General features: G+C 60.0%; 12 protein-coding genes across 16 annotated transcripts; all 12 read left to right on the forward strand.

Annotated features, from left to right (window-relative positions):
• Nucleotides 1-241: 241 nt before the first annotated feature.
• On the forward strand, nucleotides 242-1,075 carry ABB37_03598 (putative mitochondrial hypothetical protein; the record flags this gene model as incomplete). 2 transcript variants are annotated; one of them, XM_015800995.1, is made up of 1 exon in its annotated part: nucleotides 242-1,075. In XM_015800995.1, exon 1 carries the CDS (start codon nucleotides 326-328, stop codon nucleotides 1,073-1,075), a length of 750 nt encoding a protein of 249 aa, XP_015661002.1. In that variant the 5' UTR covers nucleotides 242-325. The 2 variants fall into 2 exon arrangements, with proteins under 2 accessions (XP_015661002.1, XP_015661003.1); XM_015800996.1 differs by having other exon boundaries at nucleotides 284-1,075.
• A 275-nt stretch (nucleotides 1,076-1,350) lies between these two features.
• On the forward strand, nucleotides 1,351-2,798 carry ABB37_03599 (hypothetical protein; the record flags this gene model as incomplete). Of its 3 annotated transcripts, none has more annotated exons than XM_015800997.1 (1): nucleotides 1,351-2,798. In XM_015800997.1, the coding sequence occupies exon 1, from the start codon at nucleotides 1,614-1,616 to the stop codon at nucleotides 2,796-2,798; it is 1,185 nt and encodes a 394-aa protein (XP_015661004.1). In that variant the 5' UTR covers nucleotides 1,351-1,613. The 3 variants fall into 3 exon arrangements, with proteins under 3 accessions (XP_015661004.1, XP_015661005.1, XP_015661006.1); XM_015800998.1 differs by having other exon boundaries at nucleotides 1,399-2,798; XM_015800999.1 differs by having other exon boundaries at nucleotides 1,521-2,798.
• Nucleotides 2,799-3,528: 730 nt separating this feature from the next.
• On the forward strand, nucleotides 3,529-4,188 carry ABB37_03600 (putative nucleolar protein family a; the record flags this gene model as incomplete). Its single annotated transcript, XM_015801000.1, has 1 exon — nucleotides 3,529-4,188. One exon carries the CDS (start codon nucleotides 3,529-3,531, stop codon nucleotides 4,186-4,188), a length of 660 nt encoding a protein of 219 aa, XP_015661007.1.
• Nucleotides 4,189-4,893: 705 nt separating this feature from the next.
• Nucleotides 4,894-5,667, forward strand: ABB37_03601 (hypothetical protein; the record flags this gene model as incomplete). Its single annotated transcript, XM_015801001.1, has 1 exon — nucleotides 4,894-5,667. The coding sequence occupies one exon, from the start codon at nucleotides 4,894-4,896 to the stop codon at nucleotides 5,665-5,667; it is 774 nt and encodes a 257-aa protein (XP_015661008.1).
• Nucleotides 5,668-6,166: 499 nt separating this feature from the next.
• Nucleotides 6,167-9,818, forward strand: ABB37_03602 (putative coatomer alpha subunit; the record flags this gene model as incomplete). Its single annotated transcript, XM_015801002.1, has 1 exon — nucleotides 6,167-9,818. The coding sequence occupies exon 1, from the start codon at nucleotides 6,225-6,227 to the stop codon at nucleotides 9,816-9,818; it is 3,594 nt and encodes a 1,197-aa protein (XP_015661009.1). The 5' UTR covers nucleotides 6,167-6,224.
• A 677-nt stretch (nucleotides 9,819-10,495) lies between these two features.
• On the forward strand, nucleotides 10,496-11,044 carry ABB37_03603 (putative mitochondrial hypothetical protein; the record flags this gene model as incomplete). The annotated part of the gene is made up of 1 exon (XM_015801003.1): nucleotides 10,496-11,044. The coding sequence occupies exon 1, from the start codon at nucleotides 10,706-10,708 to the stop codon at nucleotides 11,042-11,044; it is 339 nt and encodes a 112-aa protein (XP_015661010.1). The 5' UTR covers nucleotides 10,496-10,705.
• A 446-nt stretch (nucleotides 11,045-11,490) lies between these two features.
• ABB37_03604 (quinonoid dihydropteridine reductase (QDPR-1)) lies at nucleotides 11,491-12,307 on the forward strand (the record flags this gene model as incomplete). Of its 2 annotated transcripts, none has more annotated exons than XM_015801004.1 (1): nucleotides 11,491-12,307. In XM_015801004.1, the coding sequence occupies exon 1, from the start codon at nucleotides 11,618-11,620 to the stop codon at nucleotides 12,305-12,307; it is 690 nt and encodes a 229-aa protein (XP_015661011.1). In that variant the 5' UTR covers nucleotides 11,491-11,617. The 2 variants fall into 2 exon arrangements, with proteins under 2 accessions (XP_015661011.1, XP_015661012.1); XM_015801005.1 differs by having other exon boundaries at nucleotides 11,494-12,307.
• Nucleotides 12,308-12,907: 600 nt separating this feature from the next.
• Nucleotides 12,908-13,830, forward strand: ABB37_03605 (putative 20s proteasome beta 7 subunit (putative); the record flags this gene model as incomplete). The annotated part of the gene is made up of 1 exon (XM_015801006.1): nucleotides 12,908-13,830. Exon 1 carries the CDS (start codon nucleotides 13,168-13,170, stop codon nucleotides 13,828-13,830), a length of 663 nt encoding a protein of 220 aa, XP_015661013.1. The 5' UTR covers nucleotides 12,908-13,167.
• A 326-nt stretch (nucleotides 13,831-14,156) lies between these two features.
• On the forward strand, nucleotides 14,157-18,208 carry ABB37_03606 (putative coatomer alpha subunit; the record flags this gene model as incomplete). Its single annotated transcript, XM_015801007.1, has 1 exon — nucleotides 14,157-18,208. Exon 1 carries the CDS (start codon nucleotides 14,615-14,617, stop codon nucleotides 18,206-18,208), a length of 3,594 nt encoding a protein of 1,197 aa, XP_015661014.1. The 5' UTR covers nucleotides 14,157-14,614.
• Nucleotides 18,209-18,885: 677 nt separating this feature from the next.
• Nucleotides 18,886-19,434, forward strand: ABB37_03607 (putative mitochondrial hypothetical protein; the record flags this gene model as incomplete). The annotated part of the gene is made up of 1 exon (XM_015801008.1): nucleotides 18,886-19,434. The coding sequence occupies exon 1, from the start codon at nucleotides 19,096-19,098 to the stop codon at nucleotides 19,432-19,434; it is 339 nt and encodes a 112-aa protein (XP_015661015.1). The 5' UTR covers nucleotides 18,886-19,095.
• A 446-nt stretch (nucleotides 19,435-19,880) lies between these two features.
• On the forward strand, nucleotides 19,881-20,697 carry ABB37_03608 (quinonoid dihydropteridine reductase (QDPR-1); the record flags this gene model as incomplete). Its single annotated transcript, XM_015801009.1, has 1 exon — nucleotides 19,881-20,697. The coding sequence occupies exon 1, from the start codon at nucleotides 20,008-20,010 to the stop codon at nucleotides 20,695-20,697; it is 690 nt and encodes a 229-aa protein (XP_015661016.1). The 5' UTR covers nucleotides 19,881-20,007.
• Nucleotides 20,698-21,297: 600 nt separating this feature from the next.
• ABB37_03609 (putative 20s proteasome beta 7 subunit (putative)) lies at nucleotides 21,298-22,220 on the forward strand (the record flags this gene model as incomplete). Its single annotated transcript, XM_015801010.1, has 1 exon — nucleotides 21,298-22,220. The coding sequence occupies exon 1, from the start codon at nucleotides 21,558-21,560 to the stop codon at nucleotides 22,218-22,220; it is 663 nt and encodes a 220-aa protein (XP_015661017.1). The 5' UTR covers nucleotides 21,298-21,557.
• Nucleotides 22,221-22,262: the final 42 nt, after the last annotated feature.

The following is a 22,262-nucleotide window of genomic DNA, read 5'->3' on the forward strand; positions in this document are numbered from 1 at the left end:
TGCGCACGTCGTTGCGCTTTCCGCGGCAAACGCACTTTATAAATGTAGAGAGATATTTACCTGTTTGAGTGCCATTGTCTGCTGTTCACTGGTCGAGTCGGTCGCTTCGACGGCACCTCCCACCTCTCGACTTCGCACACGCATGGATTGGCGACTGTTCGCTGCTGTTTTATGCATCTTCTTTTTAAGTCCTTGGTGGTCTTTTTCTCCTTCCTTATTTTTCTTCTCGGCCTCGCGTTGGAGAACGCTGTTGTACCACCAACCTCGTTGACGTTTGCACCCAAGGAGCCCAGAAGGTGGGCTCGTATACATATTTGCACCGCGGATGCTTGGGCGCAAAATGGTGACGAAGGCGACTCCTCCTCCCAAGTCGGCGACAAGTCCGCGGCGCGACCGCGGCAAGCCCGTTACCCCCTCTCCGCAAACCCGGGCCAGCCCCGTGAGCCCGAAGCTGGGCGCAACACAGTTTCACTCAAAGGGAGCACGCAGCGAGATGGAGCTTCATTTTGATCGGTACTGCTCTCTAGAGAAGTCTTCGCAGACAGACAGCTTAACAGGACGCGGACTCACCCAGTTTTTATCGGAGATCGCCGTTTCGCCGTTCTCGTTCGAGTACTACGTCGTTTTGTGGAAGCTCAGTGCTACGCAAAACGGCTGCATTTTGCGCTTAGAGTGGGTCATGGCGATGTACACGCACGGCGTCGAGTTTCTTAGCCAACTCAAAATAAAGACGGCAGAGTGGGTGAAGGAGGTGCGCGGCAGTGGGGGCCGCTTTCTCCTCATGTACAACTTCTTGTACGACTACATCCGCGGCGAGGACGACCGCTGCATGTCGCTCCAAAATGCGACGACCGCGTGGGACTTATTTTTCGAGAAGAAAGATCTGTATGTCCAGTGGAAACCCTGGGCCGCTGATCACGTGCATTCGGAAGTCTCACGCGACCTATGGCGGCAGGTTGGCGTGCTGATTACATTGAACACAGGCGCGACGAAAAGCGGCAGCGAGGCGATTATGACGGCGACTCTGCCAACGGTTATCACCGACTTCCTTGAGCGGAATAACAAAACTCCTTGATTGCACGTTTATTTGCTTTCCCATGTGTACTAGAATTGAACGAAAAACGAAAGCACTGTCAACTGCAACTACGTCAAAGCCGCACTGGCTATGAGCTTTGTTGCTGTCGTTTCCTTACGTGGTGGCATGAGAAAAAAATGATGACGAGGATCGTGCCTCGCATCCTAGCAACTTCGAGGTGTGCTGTGTCGTCCCATCGTCGACGCTCACTCATCCCTTCCCTTCTTCTGCTGCCTTCATTCTTCCCCCGTACGGTCTTTCACGACATTTTATGAAGGTTGTTCGCCACTCTCTGCCGCCACAACTGATACCCGGCGTCTCGCAGCTCACCGTCAAGAAGTGTGCAAAGTGCTTTGCTCTCCGCCGGTGGGACGTATTCGCAGGGAATTCCCTATTTTCTGTTTCTTTTTTCTTGCCCTGTCCTCTTTCGATAAACTAACCCTCTAGGAATCGTATGCATAAAAATAGGAACGATTCTATTATTATTATTATTGCTATTATTATTATTCACTCCCTTTCAACAAGTGTCTTGCCCACAATGGACGCGATCGAGCTAGTAAGTATCCTGCTCGAAGGCAACGATGCTGCGGTCGCAAAAACGGTAGCGAGCGACTCGTTTCTGAAGCTGTGCAACCAGCCGCTCGCCAACGGACAGTACGCCATCCACGCACTGGCGAACAAGAAAAATGCCAAAGGCGTCGAGACGCTGCTAAAGAACGGTGTTAGTGTCAATCAGGAATCCGAGGAGCAGGGAAACAGCCTGGGCTTCACCGCGGCGCATTACGCGGCCGCTAGCAACTGCGTCCCGGTGCTGGAGGTGCTGCAGGCGCACCGTGCCGACCTTAACCACACCGCCGCGGACAAGTGGACCCCGCTGCACGTGGCGACCTTCCGCGGGCAAAGCGACGCAATCCAGAAACTTGTCGAGTTCGGCGCTGACATCAACTGCACCACCGGTGAAGGCCACACCCCTCTGCTGTTTGCCGTGAACCTCGGCCGCGTGAAGGACGCACGCTTCTTGTTGCAGAGCAAAGCGTGTATCCAGCTCAACGACACGAACCGCGACAATCTCCTGCACTACGCGCTGCACTACCGCATGGCACAGCAGCTGAAGGGGAAGTACAAGCTGCCCGACACGCAGCTCGACATTGCCGTCCTGCTCGTTCTCCACGGCGTGCGTCCCGACGAGCCAAACGCGGCTGGGAATCTGCCCACGCACTACGCCGAAGCAGCGCTTCCCTCTCTCCCCAGGGCGCTCTCTGCTCTCTTCGACAACGCAATCAAGCTGCTGTGTGCCCCGCTGGAGTTCAATTACTTGACGCTGGTCACCGCGACGAAGGAATTTCTCGTGGAGGCGGTCGGCATCGAAGACGCCAAGGCCGAGGAGCTGCAGAGGGTCATGCGTGCACTCGAGACAGAGCGCCAGAGCACGCGTCGCAGCACCACCACGGCCCCTCCGCAGCCTGCTGCCATGCCGCCCGGTCACCCCGCCGTGCCGGCTGATGTCATGAATTTCGCATCCGGCGACCCCAGCGGCGGCAAATGTCCGTTTTTCGCACGCACGGCGAAGCAGCAGGCGAACAAGCGTGCGCTCGACAGCGAAGAGGAGCGCGCCCACTGCCCTTTTAGCGCGTACACCATTCGCAAAAATCAGACGGCGCTGATTCTGGCAGGAATCGCTTTTCTTGTCGGATACGGCTGTGGCAAATCTGGCCGGTTGTAGGAGAATCGCGGCTGTTTCGCCAGTGTTCAGCGATGCCTTGTACACTTTCTCACCAGCTTTCCCCACTTGTTTTCATCGACATAATCAGCGTTGTTTCTACTACTATCTATGGGTTTCCTGTGCTCTTTGATGTTGTTCGTTTCTCCCTAAGGCGTTGCGACTGTTGTTCGCTCGCTTACTTGCTCTTTTAGCGCCCGCAAACTTCCAATTGACTCACCCTTGTGTAAAGCTTCATTAATGCGTCACAATATACCTTCCCTCCGTCTCATCGTAGCTTAACAACTCCACGTTTTGTGATGTCCAACTCTGTGAAGTCCCAAATATCTCCTCAACACGTAAATGCGTGGTCGCTCCTCGTCATTTGCAGCATGCTTCCGTTAGAGAGCTTCGTCTCTTTTCTCTTATGAGGCTGTTCTCGCTAGCTCTTTAGGAGGGGGGGGGAGTTCATTGAAGTGCTGCGGCTTTTGCTTGACACGACCGTTGTAGGCGAAGCGCACGAATACCCCTTGCGTTTTCTCTAGCGGCCGTCACACCCACGGCGCTGCCGTGCCCATCCTACGAACTTGATGTATCACTGTGCTAGTGTCCACTTCACGACTTTCTCTTTCCGTCCTCGCTTCTTCACAAATGTTGGTTTCTTTCTGCTGTTTCCCCGCCCTCTACGTTGACGCATCGCACCGACTTGTGCGGTACACGTAGTTTTCGACGTGACAGTCAGGCTTGACGAATTATGCCCCGAGGATTCGGCGGACGTGGTGGTGGTGACCGCGGTGGTCGCGGCTTCGGCGGCCCACGCGGCGGCGGTGGCGGCTTCGGAGGCGGTGGCGGCTTCGGCGGCGGCCGCGGTGGCGGTGGTCGTGGTGGTGGTCGCGGCGGTCGTGGCGGCTTCAACTCCGAGCCCGACCCGCCGGACCACGTCGAGGAGGTCGGCACGTTCATGAACGCCGCGGAGGGTGAGCTAGTGTACAAGGTCACGGTGCCGGGGCAGGTGCCGCGTTTCAACGCCTTCGTCTACACCGAGAACAAGGCAAAAATCGGCAAGATCGAGGAGATTCTTGGCAACACCACGGATGTCATGTTCTCAGTGAAGCCGTCGCCTGGCATTCAAGCAGCTTCGCTGAACGAGGGCGACAAGGTGTTCATCTCTAGCACGCAATTCTCACCCCTGCGCGTCTTTACCGACCCGCCCAGGCCGCGTGGACGCGGTGGTCGCGGCGGCGGTCGTGGTGGCGATCGCGGAGGACGTGGTGGCGGCCGCGGTGGCGGCTTTGGCGATCGCGGTGGTCGCGGCGGCTTTGGCGACCGCGGAGGTCGCGGCAGCTTTGGCGGAGGTCGCGGCAGCTTCGGCGGAGGTCGCGGCAGCTTCGGTGGTCGCGGACGTGGTTATTAATCGCGGTGAACTATTTTCTTTCTTTTTCCTAGTTAAAACGCACATGAAACAATAGCGGACGAGGGGAGCAGCAGCTGCGAAACGGGCTAATTTGAAGACGCTCACCAGCAAGAAAAGAAACCAAAAGGAATGCTGAACCTCCTCCCTTAAGCAGATGAAATAATAAAAATGCAGGTGTTTATCTTATTTAAACGATAAACGTTTCTTGTGCTCCTTTAGATAAACGAAGTTGAAACACAAACGAAAGTGTCAAGTTAAGATGCGCAAGCTCAGAGACACTTCTCCGTCGATGAACGGGCGCAGGTCGAAAGAGAAGTACCTTTTTCAGTAGAGAAAGGAAACAGGTCGATCTTTTGGGGTTGAACTCACTTCCTTTTCGGGCTCTTTTGAAAACGAAAAGAATATCTTTGTTCGAGAGAAACAAAATGAACTTGAGAAACGACTTTTTTTTCTCGGCGGCAGCTGTCTTTTGTCTCTCTTTTACTTGAAACGGGCAACGAGAACTGTCTATTTACCTACGAACAGCAATGTGGGGCTGTGTTGATCTGCGTATTTCACTTTGCATACTTCTACTTGAATGGCGATGTAATACTAATCATCTCTTCTTAATTCGTCCGGTTCCTCTCCTGCTTTTCTTTTTTCATTTGCTCCGTTCTGCTCCCACTCTTTCCATTCCATAAATGCGTCCAAAAAGAAAAGTTGACGATGTACGATTCGAGAAGATCGTGCTGCGGATTCAACGTAGCGAGGAATTGTTTTGGTGGCGTAGCTCTCCTCGTCGGGGTGCCGCTGTTGGTGATTGTGCATATGAAGACGGTTGTCTTGACGGCCTTCTTTGTTGAACGTCGCGCCGACTCTCGTCTTGTGGCAGAGATTTTGCTGGAATGGCTCTTTTGCATTCTGGTGGAAGCCTGCCTCTTTCTTCTTCTCGTCGCCGACCCCGGTTTCATTGGCGAACCCACAGAGCTGAGCTGCCGGTGTGCAAACTGCAAAATGGAAGTGGAGGACTTCGATCATCATTGTGGTGTATTGGGGGCTTGCATTGGAAGAGGAAACATGTGCTATTTTATTCTGTTTCTGTTGTTTGCCTCTCTTCTGTGCCTTCTCGGCGGCCTGGAAAACGTTGTGTACATAGTGCTCTTCGCTGCCGCCCACAAGAAGAGAAACGCAAACTCTTCCTGGACCTCATTTAGTGCATGGAGGACAGCCCTCACGGATGGTGCAGATGTGATCCATGTTGCGTGCCTCGTCCTCCTCAGCTTTGTGGCCGTGTACGGTGGAGCTGTGTGCATCTTTCTGTGTCTGCGCTACACCTACCTTGGTTATCGAGGACAGAGTTCTGTGCGTCGTCGACGTCGAGAGAGCCTGCGCGGGTCACTCGCTCTCGTGTTTGCCAACGTACTCAACCCACAGTTTTCCCACAAGTATACACACCCTCCAATTTATGCTGCGGAAGAGATGGCAAAAAATACAGTATGACGGATCAAGATCATTTACTAACGCCCTTCAGCGCTTCTGCGCATCTTTTTGTTTACTGTTGCTGCTGTAGTGGTTCTCGCAGCTGGCGCCCACTTGAGGTTTCGCTCTCACCCCGTCTCCTGTTCTCTTCGTCAGAGTCGAATCACCTCGCCTATTTTTTTACTACTGTTTTTGAAACGGGCTTCGAAATAACCTTTTGTGGCACCCCTTCTGTTAAAGCCTGCTAACGCCTTTCATTTCTGCTCTTCCTCAAGACAACTTCATGTGCTGAAAGTTTCTTTTCCTCCTCATTACTGTCTCAGGCAGCGGCGATAACTGTTTTAAACCCCAACAAGAGAGTGAATCGTTCGCATCATCGGTACTGTTATTATGACAGACCTTTTTTCGTTTGATGAGATGGACTCCCTTCGACTTTTCTCTGTCTCCCTGCAACCAATCCATACTGTCATCTTGTCATCTCTTGCGCTAAATATCTCGCGGAACTACTGTACCCACCATCAGTACCAAATATTACTACTACTAAACTACAATAGAAGCAACCAGGCCAAGTGGAAAAAATGCTGACGAAGTTTGAGGCGCGCTCGTCGCGCGTGAAGGCGGTGGCGCTGCACAGCAGTGCGACGTGGGTGCTGTGCGGACTGCACAACGGCGCGGTGCAGATCTGGGACTACCGGATGAGCACGTGCGTGGACACGTTCACCGAGCACGTCGGTGCGGTGCGCGGCGCCGACTTCCACGTCAACCAGCCGCTCTTCGTCACCGGCGGCGACGACTACACGGTGAAGGTGTGGAACTACAAGCTGCGCCGCTGCCTCTTCACGCTGAATGGGCACATGGACTACGTGCGCACCACCTTCTTCCACCACGAGCAGCCGTGGATCGTGTCGTGCTCCGACGACTTCACGATCCGGATCTGGAACTGGCAGAGCCGCAAGAGCATCGCGTGCCTGCCGGGGCACAACCACTACGTCATGTGCGCGCAGTTCCACCCCTTCAACGACCTGGTGGTGTCCGGCAGCCTGGACAAGACGGTGCGTGTGTGGGACATCTCGGCGCTGCGGCACCGCAAGGAGGAGGTGGGCATCACGCAGGACCTGCTGGGCACCACGGACGTGGTGGTGCGCTACGAGCTGGAGGGCCACGACAAGGGCGTCAACTGGGTCGCCTTCCACCCGTGCGGCGAGCTGCTGCTGTCCGCGGCGGACGACCGCACGGTGCGGCTGTGGACCATGTCGGGGTCGTCCTGCTACGTGTCGCGCACCTTCACCGGGCACTCCAGCAACGTCTGCTGCGCCGTCTTCTACAAGAACGACTACGTCGTGTCCTGCGGCGAGGATCGCACGGTGCGCGTGGTGCACATGTCGTCCGGTGCGGCCGTGCAGACCTTCCGCCGCGAGGTGGAGCGCTACTGGATCATGACGTGCGACCCGGTGCACAACCTGCTCGCCACTGGCCACGACGCCGGCCTGCAGGTGTTCAAGCTGACGCGCGAGCGGCCGGCGTGCGCGATCCACAACGCGACGCAGCTCTACTACACGCACGACAACAAGCTGCACATGTACAACTTCGACACCGAGGCGCTGACGTCGTGCACGGTGAACTACCAGTTCTACCCGCCGACGCGGCTGTCGTGCTGCCCGGCGACGGGCGGCGTGGTGCTGTCGTACGTCGGCGGCGGTCCGCGGCTGGAGTGGATCGCGTCGCCGGCGCCGGGTGGGACGTGCACCGTGGCGGCGACGGTGAGGGGCGTGGACGGCGTCTTCTTCGGCGGCCACAAGTTCGCCTACGTGGATCCAAACGGCAAGCTGTGCCTGCACAACCTCGGCAAGGCCGCCGCGAAGCCGCTGCAGACGGACGTGTCGTGCAGCCGCGTCTTCCCGGGGCCGGTGGGCTGCGTGCTGTGCCTGTGCGAGGACAAGATCCACATGTACCAGGTGGCGCAGCACGGCGCCGTGGCCGAGGCGACGGTGCCCGGCGTGCGCTACGCGGTGTGGGACAAGGACTTCAACAAGGTCGCGCTCATCGCCAAGAACGCCGTGACGGTGCTGACGAAGCGGCTCAAGCTCATCGCCTCCGTCGCCGAGTCGTCCGCGCGCATCAAGTCCGTCGCCTTTGATGAGACGCGCGACGTGATGTACTTCACCACGTCGGACCACCTCAAGTACTGCTACCTGCGCAACGGCGAGACGAGCACGATCAGCACGCTGAAGAACGTCGTGTACCTGGTGCGCGCCGTGGGCGACACCATCTACGTGCTCACGCGCGACGGCCGCGTGCTGCGCAAGGAGCTGGACAACGCGGAGCTGAACTTCAAGCTGAAGCTGCAGCAGCAGTCCTACCGCGACCTCATCCGCATCATGCGCCAGGGCAAGCTGCGCGGCCAGGCGCTGGTGGGCTACCTGCACAAGCACGGCCACTCGGAGATCGCGCTGCACTTCGTCAGCGACGCGCTCACGCGCTTCAACCTCGCCGTCGAGTGCGGTGCGCTGGACATCGCCAAGGCCACCGCGGTGGAGCTGAACCAGCCGGCCATCTGGCGCCGCCTGGCCGACACCGCCACCCGCTTCGGCGACATCCAGCTCGCGCAGTTTGCCAGCGCCAAGGCCGGCAACTACTACGCCTCCGGCCTCCTCGCGCTGCTCACCGGCAACACCGCCTCCATCGCCAGCCTGGTGGACACCACGCGCGACGACAACTTCCGCCTGCAATACGGCATGTACGTCGACGACGTGCGGCAGCGGGTGGACATCCTGTGCCGTGCGAACCAGCTCCCGCTCGCCTACGTGACGGCCAAGTCGCACGGGCTGGCGGACGTGGCGGAGCAGGTGCTGGCGAAGATGGAGCCGGCGGTGGCGGCGCGCGTGCAGGCGCAGCCGTGCCACTCTGTGGCGCCGCGCCGCGCAGTGGAGCCGGCGACGGAGAACTGGCCGATGCTGCAGGTCGAGGAGTCGGTGTTTGCGCGGCTGCTGAAGGAGCCGGGGCAGCTGGACGCGATGGCGGAGCCGGAGGTAGACGAGGAGGTCGCCGCCGGCGCGGGCTGGGACGACGACGAGGACGCGGACGCGGCGGCTCTGCCGCACGGCACGCACGGCGGGGGTGCGGCGCTCGCCGACGGTGAGGGCGCGGAGAGCGGCGGGTGGGACGACGACCTGGACATCGACCTCCCCACGGCGCTGCCGCCCACCAGCGGCGCCGCCGGCGCGGGCAGCAGCGGCTACGTGGTGCCGCGCGAGTTCCCGCCCATCACGCAGGCGTGGACGGACGCCTACACGCAGCCCGCCTTCCATGTCGCCGCCGGCTCCTTCGCGACGGCGCTGCGCCTGCTGCAGCGGCAGATCGGCCTGGTCGACCCGGCGCCGCTGCGGCCGTACATGCTGCAGCTGTGGGCCGCCGTGAACGCGTGTCGCCCGGCGGCGTGTGGGCCGTCGGCCGTCTTCCCGCTCTCCGCGCAGCCGCCGGAGCGCGAGATGGAGGCGCGCCACGCACCCGCGCTGCCGGACCTGATGCCGGTGCTCGCCGAGAAGCTGCGCGTCGGCTACCAGCTCTTCGTCGAGGGCAAGTTCGCCGAGGCGCTCGACGCCTTCCAGAGCATCCTGCACCAGGCCGTCGTGACGGTGGTGAGGGACGACCAGCAGAAGGCCACGCTGCGCGAGATCATGGCGGTGGCGCCGGAGTACGTGCGCGCGCTGGCGCTGCAGCTGCACCTGCGCACCCTCAGCGCGTCCTCCGTCGAGGCCCTGCAGCTGGCGCTGTACTTCACGCACTTCCGCCTCCACCGCGCCCACCTCACGCTGGCGCTCTCCCAGGCCATGAGCAAGGCCTACAAGCAGCGGAACTTCAAGACGGCCGCCGGGGTGGCGCGCCGCCTGCTGGAGCAGGACCCGCCCAAGAACAAGGCGCAGCAGGCTGCCGCCATCGTCGCGGAGGCGGACCGCAATCCCACCAACGCCGTCGAGATCGACTACGACGAGCGCAACCCCTTCATCATGTGCTCCGTCACCTACAAGCCCATGTACAAGGGCGTCACCGAGCCGGTGCGGTGCAGCTACTGCCTGTCGCCGGCAGACCCCGCGTACAAGGGTGCGCTGTGCCCGGTGTGCAAGGTGGCGAAGATCGGCGTCGACTGCGCGGGACTGGTCAACCGTGCCTAGCGTCGCTGCGAGAGCGCGTCAGCTCTCCCGCCGCCTGCGAGCCCACTGGGCTGTGGCCGTCGCCGCGGTGGTGGCGTCGACGCAAACTCGCTCTACGCCCCCGTCTCCAAGGTCGGTGATGTTTTCCCCCTTTGCATTGCGATTTGGCTCTTTTTACTTTCTGTCCTTTCTCTCCTCTCTTGTTGCGATATCGCGTGTGTCGTGTTGTCTCTCGTTGCGGATGGTGAGTCCGAGCATCGCGTGTGTCGTGGTTGGCTGGCTCGTGACGTCACCCTTTGGTGTAGCAGTTCTCTGGTCGTTCTGTTGTTTCCTTTTCTACGTCGTGCGGCGGGTGTTCGCAAGTCCTTCCAGTCACCTGGCCACCTCCTCTGTTGCGCTTTGCGGTGCGTGCGTCCTCCCGGCACGCTACGTGACCGCTCTTTCGTTGCCGTTGCGTGCAGGGCCGCTCTCTTCCTTTCCCCTTTTCCTTCTGCGTGCTCGGTGCGCGGACTTCCCGTTGCTCCTGAGACTTCGTGGTGGCTTCCTCCTCCCCAAGCGCGGTGTAGTCGTCGGTAGCACACACACACCCGCCCCCCCCCCCCCTCCTCACGCTCCCCCTTCTATCCACCTCTCTCCCCTGATCCGCCCGCCGCCACCCGTTGCCAACCTCACACACCGCACACGGCCCTGGCACCGGCAGAAGTAGAAACAACACAGCACAAGTAGCATCGGCGTTGCGGCCGCCGCCTGTGTAGCCGACTGAGCACCTCGTAGCGTAGTAGGCACGGAGATTAGCTGTTTGTGAGGGACTAGGAGCAGGCGCGCCCGCCTACGTAGCGATAGAGCGCCGCCCGCGGGACGCACACGCACACGCAGTAGCGTAGCCGACCCCCCCCCCCCCCGGCATCATGACGGGATGGAACCAGAAGATGGCCAAGATGGCCTTTCGGCGGTCGAAGTTCCGCCGCCTGGCGTGGGGCGACGGCGACCCGTACCCCTACACGCCCCGCGCCACCTTCCGCTACCAGTGGGACGACTGGCCGATGTGGGAGAAGATGTGGCACCTGGCCGTGGGCGTGCTGGGTGTGGAGTTCGCCGTGTGGGCGTACTACTCGAAGCTGAACAGCCGCATGGACTGGGCGCGCGAGGAGGCGCTGCGCCGCATGCGTCTGCGCCGCGAAGCGCAGGAGCTGATGGTGCTGGAGGGTGAGACCTTCACGAGCGACATTCAGCCGGATCGCCACTGAGCCTCCTGAGGAGTTGGCGCGCCATTGTGCTCTCTTTTCTTTACGCACGGTTTGCATTCCAATTTACGTTGTGTTAGTGTCGCCACAGTAGCGTGTGATCATTCTAGTACGCGAGCGTTGAAAACCCTCTGTTCTGCGGACTGAACACGACGATCGGCATCGCTATTATGGTGGAGCTGGTAGGCAACGTTGTCTGTTGACTGCTGGTAAAGGTGGCGCGCGTTGTCTTTTCTGTGGCCTCGGTGCTTTGACGAATCGCAGCGTGTTAGAGTATTGTGGCCCTTTGGCACTCGATTGTCGCGGTCCTCAGACGCTCGCAGTATCGTCCTTTGCCGCCCCACCCTTCTCTATTTTTCCGCTTTCCTTTTTTCTCGCTTGCGCTTTCGTGTTTCTTTTTGTTGTTCTGAACGCGCCCATGAGCTGATTGGGAGCTCCTTCTCTTATCTAGTAGCGCTACCGTTTCGGGAGAGCAACTTTTGTTCTCGTTGGCCTCATATATATATATTTATTTATTTATCGACCAATCCCCTGTGTTGCGAGGTGTTCTTTTCCTCTACCATTACCGTTGTTATCATGAAGAGCGTACTTCTTATTGGTGCTCGCGGAGGGCTTGGCCGCGCCGTTGCGAGCGCGTTTAGGGAAGACAAGTGGTCCGTCATCGCTATTGATCAAAGTGTCACCGCTGCTTCCAACGACGGGTGCCATCTTGTCAGTGCGAAGAGTTCCATCGAGGAGCTACAACAGGCGTACCTTGCTGCCGTGGCCGGCGCTAAACTGAACGCAGTGATCAACGTCGCGGGTGGGTGGGCGGGGGGCTCCATCGCAGATACCAGCACAGCAGCAGCAGCGGAGCTCATGCTGCGCCAGTCACTTTTTTCCTCCTTCGCCGCTGCGCATGTGTTCAGCAAGTATGGGCAAGAGGGCGGACTGCTGCTTCTCACTGGAGCCGCTGCGGCTGTCGGCCCCACGCCAGGGATGATTGGATATGGTACTGCGAAGAGCGCCGTGCACTTCGTGTGTCAGTCGATTGCATCTGATCCCGCCACTATCCCGCCCAAGGCCAGTGTAGTGTCGATTCTTCCCTCCGTGCTGGACACGCCTGCAAACCGCAATGCCATGCCGGACGCGGACCGCAGCACCTGGACGCCTCTCGACGACGTTGCGCGCCAGATCCTTGCGTGGAGTAATGGCGGCGGGAGACCGGAGAGTGGATCGTTGGTGAGAGTTGTCACAGATTCCAAGGGTACTCGCTATATCGTCTAGAGTGCAGCTTTTCTGGGGAGGATGGTGGACGCAACTTCCAAGGTACCATGAAAACACGGAGGCACATGACGTGTAGCTGTAAAGCGATAAAGCGTCCCGTGGCTCTACCAACGGCGTCTGGGCTCTGGGTCACGCCCCGAAAACTTGGAAGATGCTTACACGTGATCTTGCGTGGACAAGCGTAACACACTTGATGAGAAGTGCAACGTGCGCTAAAGTCGAGATCACTACGCTCACAGCTCGGTCAGGCAAGCTCATTGTTGCCAATGCTTTCTGGGATTATCAAAAGGAGAACGGTGATAGATGAAGACGGTTGGAAACGCAAAGAAACGCTTGTTTCCAACACTCTTTCAAGTTAATCTCACGCGCTATGCCCCCTTCGCGCCAGAAATATATATCGTATTTAGTCCCTTCTCCATTCGTTCAGCAGATGTACTCCACTGCAGCGTTTTCGTGCTTCTTCCCGTCATACGGTGACTCGAATGATGTGCCCTCTCTGGGCGAACCGACACCGCCACAATCCAGGACGGAATGCTTCCTTTTTCTCCGCGCGTGGCGTTGACATCTCTTCTCTCCCATTGCACCATTTGTTCTTTTTACAGCTTCCATTCATCACACTGTCGGTATTCTCGTCGAAGTCTTGGACCATCGCTGTCTTCCTCATTGCATAGTTAAAAAAAAAGGCTGATCCCTTATCGACAATTTGCGAACGACACGAAAAAGTCTCCTCGCCAACGCCGCGGTTCTCCACTTGCTGCCCACGCACAAACACGCACACCGCTGTGCTGCCTACCGACGCAATCTGCGCTCACACACTCTTCTCTCCTTTCCCTTTCTACCGCTTTTGTGGCAGCTGAAAAATGGCGTCGGGTGGATCGGTGATTGCGGTCAAGTACAACGGCGGCGTCCTGATGGCGTGCGACACGCTGCTGTCCTACGGCTCCCTCGCCAAGTGGCCGAACATCCCGCGCGTCAAGCTGCTGGGCAGCCACTCCGCCGTGTGCGCCACGGGCGACTACGCGGACTTCCAGATGATGGCGAAGCAGGTGGAGGACAACATCGAGCGCCAGAAGCTGTACCACAACGTAGACGAGCTGTGCCCGAACGAGGTGTTCAGCTACCTGCACCGCTCCATCTACTCCAAGCGCTGCGACTTCGAGCCGTGCCTGTGCCAGATGGTCTTCATCGGCAGCCGCTTCGGTCAGTCCTTCCTGGCCGGCGTGGACGACGTGGGCACGCGCTGGGAGGACGACTGCATCGCCACCGGCTACGGCGGCCACATCGCACTTCCGTTGCTACGCCAGGCGCTGGAGAAGAAGCCGGATGGCCTGACGCGGTTCGAGGCGGAACAGCTGCTGAAGGACTGCCTCCGAGTGCTGTTTTACCGCGAGTGCCGCGCCATCAACAAGTTCCAGATCGCCGATGCCTGCGGCGACTCGGTGCGCATCAGCGACCCCTTCGACGTGGACACAAACTGGGAGCTGGAGGGCTACCGCTTCGAGAAGACGGCCATCATTCGTTAGTGACGTGTTTTGCTAGGGTCGTGTAAAACGCACGAATTCTAGGAAGAGGTCTAATTTGTTTGGTGTATTTCCCTTTGCAAACGCAGCTTCCATTTGCCTTGGTTTCGTGTTCGATGTCGCACAAGTCCACCACGCTCAATTGAAAGCTGTAAACGCTGATTATTTTTTAGCGTACCCTTTTTTTCTCCCTCTGTGGTGCATTGCGTTGATACTGTGCTCAGAAGGACGTCTGCGCTGCGGACCTCAGTTGCTGCACTTTTGTCCTCCATTATGACATTTCCACCGTTCTTTGCATGCCCCGCCGCTTTCTTCTTTCCCAACATATCAGCTTTGGTTATTTCGTAACCGCGAAGCTCTTTTGCTAAGGAATTGGTTTGCTTTACGGAACTCCTTTCGGTAACGCATCCCGCCAAAAAAGTTTCCGTTGTTTGTGTTCGTGTGTGCTCTTTTCCGGCTTGCAGTGGAGAGGTAAGAAGAACCGCATCACCTCATGTGACCCGGCGTTTGACACTGTTCATGTCAATCGTACAAACGCGTACACAAGAAAACCGTTGCTTGCAACAACTCATTAGCAGGCCCTATTTTGCTGACTTGCTGACGTTGTTCATTGATCGTTATCTAGTTTGGAAAAACTGTTTGTTGGAAGACCAGAAACTGGTAGCTCGAACCGCCTTCGACAGTAGTTTGTTATCTGTCATCCCAAATAATAACTTGTGTACTTCGTCAATTCTGCTTACTAAACCAGACATCATTTACAGTTCAGCATTTTGAGAAGAGACAGAAAATGCTGACGAAGTTTGAGGCGCGCTCGTCGCGCGTGAAGGCGGTGGCGCTGCACAGCAGTGCGACGTGGGTGCTGTGCGGACTGCACAACGGCGCGGTGCAGATCTGGGACTACCGGATGAGCACGTGCGTGGACACGTTCACCGAGCACGTCGGTGCGGTGCGCGGCGCCGACTTCCACGTCAACCAGCCGCTCTTCGTCACCGGCGGCGACGACTACACGGTGAAGGTGTGGAACTACAAGCTGCGCCGCTGCCTCTTCACGCTGAATGGGCACATGGACTACGTGCGCACCACCTTCTTCCACCACGAGCAGCCGTGGATCGTGTCGTGCTCCGACGACTTCACGATCCGGATCTGGAACTGGCAGAGCCGCAAGAGCATCGCGTGCCTGCCGGGGCACAACCACTACGTCATGTGCGCGCAGTTCCACCCCTTCAACGACCTGGTGGTGTCCGGCAGCCTGGACAAGACGGTGCGTGTGTGGGACATCTCGGCGCTGCGGCACCGCAAGGAGGAGGTGGGCATCACGCAGGACCTGCTGGGCACCACGGACGTGGTGGTGCGCTACGAGCTGGAGGGCCACGACAAGGGCGTCAACTGGGTCGCCTTCCACCCGTGCGGCGAGCTGCTGCTGTCCGCGGCGGACGACCGCACGGTGCGGCTGTGGACCATGTCGGGGTCGTCCTGCTACGTGTCGCGCACCTTCACCGGGCACTCCAGCAACGTCTGCTGCGCCGTCTTCTACAAGAACGACTACGTCGTGTCCTGCGGCGAGGATCGCACGGTGCGCGTGGTGCACATGTCGTCCGGTGCGGCCGTGCAGACCTTCCGCCGCGAGGTGGAGCGCTACTGGATCATGACGTGCGACCCGGTGCACAACCTGCTCGCCACTGGCCACGACGCCGGCCTGCAGGTGTTCAAGCTGACGCGCGAGCGGCCGGCGTGCGCGATCCACAACGCGACGCAGCTCTACTACACGCACGACAACAAGCTGCACATGTACAACTTCGACACCGAGGCGCTGACGTCGTGCACGGTGAACTACCAGTTCTACCCGCCGACGCGGCTGTCGTGCTGCCCGGCGACGGGCGGCGTGGTGCTGTCGTACGTCGGCGGCGGTCCGCGGCTGGAGTGGATCGCGTCGCCGGCGCCGGGTGGGACGTGCACCGTGGCGGCGACGGTGAGGGGCGTGGACGGCGTCTTCTTCGGCGGCCACAAGTTCGCCTACGTGGATCCAAACGGCAAGCTGTGCCTGCACAACCTCGGCAAGGCCGCCGCGAAGCCGCTGCAGACGGACGTGTCGTGCAGCCGCGTCTTCCCGGGGCCGGTGGGCTGCGTGCTGTGCCTGTGCGAGGACAAGATCCACATGTACCAGGTGGCGCAGCACGGCGCCGTGGCCGAGGCGACGGTGCCCGGCGTGCGCTACGCGGTGTGGGACAAGGACTTCAACAAGGTCGCGCTCATCGCCAAGAACGCCGTGACGGTGCTGACGAAGCGGCTCAAGCTCATCGCCTCCGTCGCCGAGTCGTCCGCGCGCATCAAGTCCGTCGCCTTTGATGAGACGCGCGACGTGATGTACTTCACCACGTCGGACCACCTCAAGTACTGCTACCTGCGCAACGGCGAGACGAGCACGATCAGCACGCTGAAGAACGTCGTGTACCTGGTGCGCGCCGTGGGCGACACCATCTACGTGCTCACGCGCGACGGCCGCGTGCTGCGCAAGGAGCTGGACAACGCGGAGCTGAACTTCAAGCTGAAGCTGCAGCAGCAGTCCTACCGCGACCTCATCCGCATCATGCGCCAGGGCAAGCTGCGCGGCCAGGCGCTGGTGGGCTACCTGCACAAGCACGGCCACTCGGAGATCGCGCTGCACTTCGTCAGCGACGCGCTCACGCGCTTCAACCTCGCCGTCGAGTGCGGTGCGCTGGACATCGCCAAGGCCACCGCGGTGGAGCTGAACCAGCCGGCCATCTGGCGCCGCCTGGCCGACACCGCCACCCGCTTCGGCGACATCCAGCTCGCGCAGTTTGCCAGCGCCAAGGCCGGCAACTACTACGCCTCCGGCCTCCTCGCGCTGCTCACCGGCAACACCGCCTCCATCGCCAGCCTGGTGGACACCACGCGCGACGACAACTTCCGCCTGCAATACGGCATGTACGTCGACGACGTGCGGCAGCGGGTGGACATCCTGTGCCGTGCGAACCAGCTCCCGCTCGCCTACGTGACGGCCAAGTCGCACGGGCTGGCGGACGTGGCGGAGCAGGTGCTGGCGAAGATGGAGCCGGCGGTGGCGGCGCGCGTGCAGGCGCAGCCGTGCCACTCTGTGGCGCCGCGCCGCGCAGTGGAGCCGGCGACGGAGAACTGGCCGATGCTGCAGGTCGAGGAGTCGGTGTTTGCGCGGCTGCTGAAGGAGCCGGGGCAGCTGGACGCGATGGCGGAGCCGGAGGTAGACGAGGAGGTCGCCGCCGGCGCGGGCTGGGACGACGACGAGGACGCGGACGCGGCGGCTCTGCCGCACGGCACGCACGGCGGGGGTGCGGCGCTCGCCGACGGTGAGGGCGCGGAGAGCGGCGGGTGGGACGACGACCTGGACATCGACCTCCCCACGGCGCTGCCGCCCACCAGCGGCGCCGCCGGCGCGGGCAGCAGCGGCTACGTGGTGCCGCGCGAGTTCCCGCCCATCACGCAGGCGTGGACGGACGCCTACACGCAGCCCGCCTTCCATGTCGCCGCCGGCTCCTTCGCGACGGCGCTGCGCCTGCTGCAGCGGCAGATCGGCCTGGTCGACCCGGCGCCGCTGCGGCCGTACATGCTGCAGCTGTGGGCCGCCGTGAACGCGTGTCGCCCGGCGGCGTGTGGGCCGTCGGCCGTCTTCCCGCTCTCCGCGCAGCCGCCGGAGCGCGAGATGGAGGCGCGCCACGCACCCGCGCTGCCGGACCTGATGCCGGTGCTCGCCGAGAAGCTGCGCGTCGGCTACCAGCTCTTCGTCGAGGGCAAGTTCGCCGAGGCGCTCGACGCCTTCCAGAGCATCCTGCACCAGGCCGTCGTGACGGTGGTGAGGGACGACCAGCAGAAGGCCACGCTGCGCGAGATCATGGCGGTGGCGCCGGAGTACGTGCGCGCGCTGGCGCTGCAGCTGCACCTGCGCACCCTCAGCGCGTCCTCCGTCGAGGCCCTGCAGCTGGCGCTGTACTTCACGCACTTCCGCCTCCACCGCGCCCACCTCACGCTGGCGCTCTCCCAGGCCATGAGCAAGGCCTACAAGCAGCGGAACTTCAAGACGGCCGCCGGGGTGGCGCGCCGCCTGCTGGAGCAGGACCCGCCCAAGAACAAGGCGCAGCAGGCTGCCGCCATCGTCGCGGAGGCGGACCGCAATCCCACCAACGCCGTCGAGATCGACTACGACGAGCGCAACCCCTTCATCATGTGCTCCGTCACCTACAAGCCCATGTACAAGGGCGTCACCGAGCCGGTGCGGTGCAGCTACTGCCTGTCGCCGGCAGACCCCGCGTACAAGGGTGCGCTGTGCCCGGTGTGCAAGGTGGCGAAGATCGGCGTCGACTGCGCGGGACTGGTCAACCGTGCCTAGCGTCGCTGCGAGAGCGCGTCAGCTCTCCCGCCGCCTGCGAGCCCACTGGGCTGTGGCCGTCGCCGCGGTGGTGGCGTCGACGCAAACTCGCTCTACGCCCCCGTCTCCAAGGTCGGTGATGTTTTCCCCCTTTGCATTGCGATTTGGCTCTTTTTACTTTCTGTCCTTTCTCTCCTCTCTTGTTGCGATATCGCGTGTGTCGTGTTGTCTCTCGTTGCGGATGGTGAGTCCGAGCATCGCGTGTGTCGTGGTTGGCTGGCTCGTGACGTCACCCTTTGGTGTAGCAGTTCTCTGGTCGTTCTGTTGTTTCCTTTTCTACGTCGTGCGGCGGGTGTTCGCAAGTCCTTCCAGTCACCTGGCCACCTCCTCTGTTGCGCTTTGCGGTGCGTGCGTCCTCCCGGCACGCTACGTGACCGCTCTTTCGTTGCCGTTGCGTGCAGGGCCGCTCTCTTCCTTTCCCCTTTTCCTTCTGCGTGCTCGGTGCGCGGACTTCCCGTTGCTCCTGAGACTTCGTGGTGGCTTCCTCCTCCCCAAGCGCGGTGTAGTCGTCGGTAGCACACACACACCCGCCCCCCCCCCCCCTCCTCACGCTCCCCCTTCTATCCACCTCTCTCCCCTGATCCGCCCGCCGCCACCCGTTGCCAACCTCACACACCGCACACGGCCCTGGCACCGGCAGAAGTAGAAACAACACAGCACAAGTAGCATCGGCGTTGCGGCCGCCGCCTGTGTAGCCGACTGAGCACCTCGTAGCGTAGTAGGCACGGAGATTAGCTGTTTGTGAGGGACTAGGAGCAGGCGCGCCCGCCTACGTAGCGATAGAGCGCCGCCCGCGGGACGCACACGCACACGCAGTAGCGTAGCCGACCCCCCCCCCCCCCGGCATCATGACGGGATGGAACCAGAAGATGGCCAAGATGGCCTTTCGGCGGTCGAAGTTCCGCCGCCTGGCGTGGGGCGACGGCGACCCGTACCCCTACACGCCCCGCGCCACCTTCCGCTACCAGTGGGACGACTGGCCGATGTGGGAGAAGATGTGGCACCTGGCCGTGGGCGTGCTGGGTGTGGAGTTCGCCGTGTGGGCGTACTACTCGAAGCTGAACAGCCGCATGGACTGGGCGCGCGAGGAGGCGCTGCGCCGCATGCGTCTGCGCCGCGAAGCGCAGGAGCTGATGGTGCTGGAGGGTGAGACCTTCACGAGCGACATTCAGCCGGATCGCCACTGAGCCTCCTGAGGAGTTGGCGCGCCATTGTGCTCTCTTTTCTTTACGCACGGTTTGCATTCCAATTTACGTTGTGTTAGTGTCGCCACAGTAGCGTGTGATCATTCTAGTACGCGAGCGTTGAAAACCCTCTGTTCTGCGGACTGAACACGACGATCGGCATCGCTATTATGGTGGAGCTGGTAGGCAACGTTGTCTGTTGACTGCTGGTAAAGGTGGCGCGCGTTGTCTTTTCTGTGGCCTCGGTGCTTTGACGAATCGCAGCGTGTTAGAGTATTGTGGCCCTTTGGCACTCGATTGTCGCGGTCCTCAGACGCTCGCAGTATCGTCCTTTGCCGCCCCACCCTTCTCTATTTTTCCGCTTTCCTTTTTTCTCGCTTGCGCTTTCGTGTTTCTTTTTGTTGTTCTGAACGCGCCCATGAGCTGATTGGGAGCTCCTTCTCTTATCTAGTAGCGCTACCGTTTCGGGAGAGCAACTTTTGTTCTCGTTGGCCTCATATATATATATTTATTTATTTATCGACCAATCCCCTGTGTTGCGAGGTGTTCTTTTCCTCTACCATTACCGTTGTTATCATGAAGAGCGTACTTCTTATTGGTGCTCGCGGAGGGCTTGGCCGCGCCGTTGCGAGCGCGTTTAGGGAAGACAAGTGGTCCGTCATCGCTATTGATCAAAGTGTCACCGCTGCTTCCAACGACGGGTGCCATCTTGTCAGTGCGAAGAGTTCCATCGAGGAGCTACAACAGGCGTACCTTGCTGCCGTGGCCGGCGCTAAACTGAACGCAGTGATCAACGTCGCGGGTGGGTGGGCGGGGGGCTCCATCGCAGATACCAGCACAGCAGCAGCAGCGGAGCTCATGCTGCGCCAGTCACTTTTTTCCTCCTTCGCCGCTGCGCATGTGTTCAGCAAGTATGGGCAAGAGGGCGGACTGCTGCTTCTCACTGGAGCCGCTGCGGCTGTCGGCCCCACGCCAGGGATGATTGGATATGGTACTGCGAAGAGCGCCGTGCACTTCGTGTGTCAGTCGATTGCATCTGATCCCGCCACTATCCCGCCCAAGGCCAGTGTAGTGTCGATTCTTCCCTCCGTGCTGGACACGCCTGCAAACCGCAATGCCATGCCGGACGCGGACCGCAGCACCTGGACGCCTCTCGACGACGTTGCGCGCCAGATCCTTGCGTGGAGTAATGGCGGCGGGAGACCGGAGAGTGGATCGTTGGTGAGAGTTGTCACAGATTCCAAGGGTACTCGCTATATCGTCTAGAGTGCAGCTTTTCTGGGGAGGATGGTGGACGCAACTTCCAAGGTACCATGAAAACACGGAGGCACATGACGTGTAGCTGTAAAGCGATAAAGCGTCCCGTGGCTCTACCAACGGCGTCTGGGCTCTGGGTCACGCCCCGAAAACTTGGAAGATGCTTACACGTGATCTTGCGTGGACAAGCGTAACACACTTGATGAGAAGTGCAACGTGCGCTAAAGTCGAGATCACTACGCTCACAGCTCGGTCAGGCAAGCTCATTGTTGCCAATGCTTTCTGGGATTATCAAAAGGAGAACGGTGATAGATGAAGACGGTTGGAAACGCAAAGAAACGCTTGTTTCCAACACTCTTTCAAGTTAATCTCACGCGCTATGCCCCCTTCGCGCCAGAAATATATATCGTATTTAGTCCCTTCTCCATTCGTTCAGCAGATGTACTCCACTGCAGCGTTTTCGTGCTTCTTCCCGTCATACGGTGACTCGAATGATGTGCCCTCTCTGGGCGAACCGACACCGCCACAATCCAGGACGGAATGCTTCCTTTTTCTCCGCGCGTGGCGTTGACATCTCTTCTCTCCCATTGCACCATTTGTTCTTTTTACAGCTTCCATTCATCACACTGTCGGTATTCTCGTCGAAGTCTTGGACCATCGCTGTCTTCCTCATTGCATAGTTAAAAAAAAAGGCTGATCCCTTATCGACAATTTGCGAACGACACGAAAAAGTCTCCTCGCCAACGCCGCGGTTCTCCACTTGCTGCCCACGCACAAACACGCACACCGCTGTGCTGCCTACCGACGCAATCTGCGCTCACACACTCTTCTCTCCTTTCCCTTTCTACCGCTTTTGTGGCAGCTGAAAAATGGCGTCGGGTGGATCGGTGATTGCGGTCAAGTACAACGGCGGCGTCCTGATGGCGTGCGACACGCTGCTGTCCTACGGCTCCCTCGCCAAGTGGCCGAACATCCCGCGCGTCAAGCTGCTGGGCAGCCACTCCGCCGTGTGCGCCACGGGCGACTACGCGGACTTCCAGATGATGGCGAAGCAGGTGGAGGACAACATCGAGCGCCAGAAGCTGTACCACAACGTAGACGAGCTGTGCCCGAACGAGGTGTTCAGCTACCTGCACCGCTCCATCTACTCCAAGCGCTGCGACTTCGAGCCGTGCCTGTGCCAGATGGTCTTCATCGGCAGCCGCTTCGGTCAGTCCTTCCTGGCCGGCGTGGACGACGTGGGCACGCGCTGGGAGGACGACTGCATCGCCACCGGCTACGGCGGCCACATCGCACTTCCGTTGCTACGCCAGGCGCTGGAGAAGAAGCCGGATGGCCTGACGCGGTTCGAGGCGGAACAGCTGCTGAAGGACTGCCTCCGAGTGCTGTTTTACCGCGAGTGCCGCGCCATCAACAAGTTCCAGATCGCCGATGCCTGCGGCGACTCGGTGCGCATCAGCGACCCCTTCGACGTGGACACAAACTGGGAGCTGGAGGGCTACCGCTTCGAGAAGACGGCCATCATTCGTTAGTGACGCACGGAGACGGTGCGTTCCCTTATTCTACTCCTGTGT

This window comes from Leptomonas pyrrhocoris (assembly GCF_001293395.1).
Source record: "Leptomonas pyrrhocoris isolate H10 chromosome Unknown, whole genome shotgun sequence".
Lineage (NCBI taxonomy): Eukaryota > Euglenozoa > Kinetoplastea > Trypanosomatida > Trypanosomatidae > Leptomonas > Leptomonas pyrrhocoris.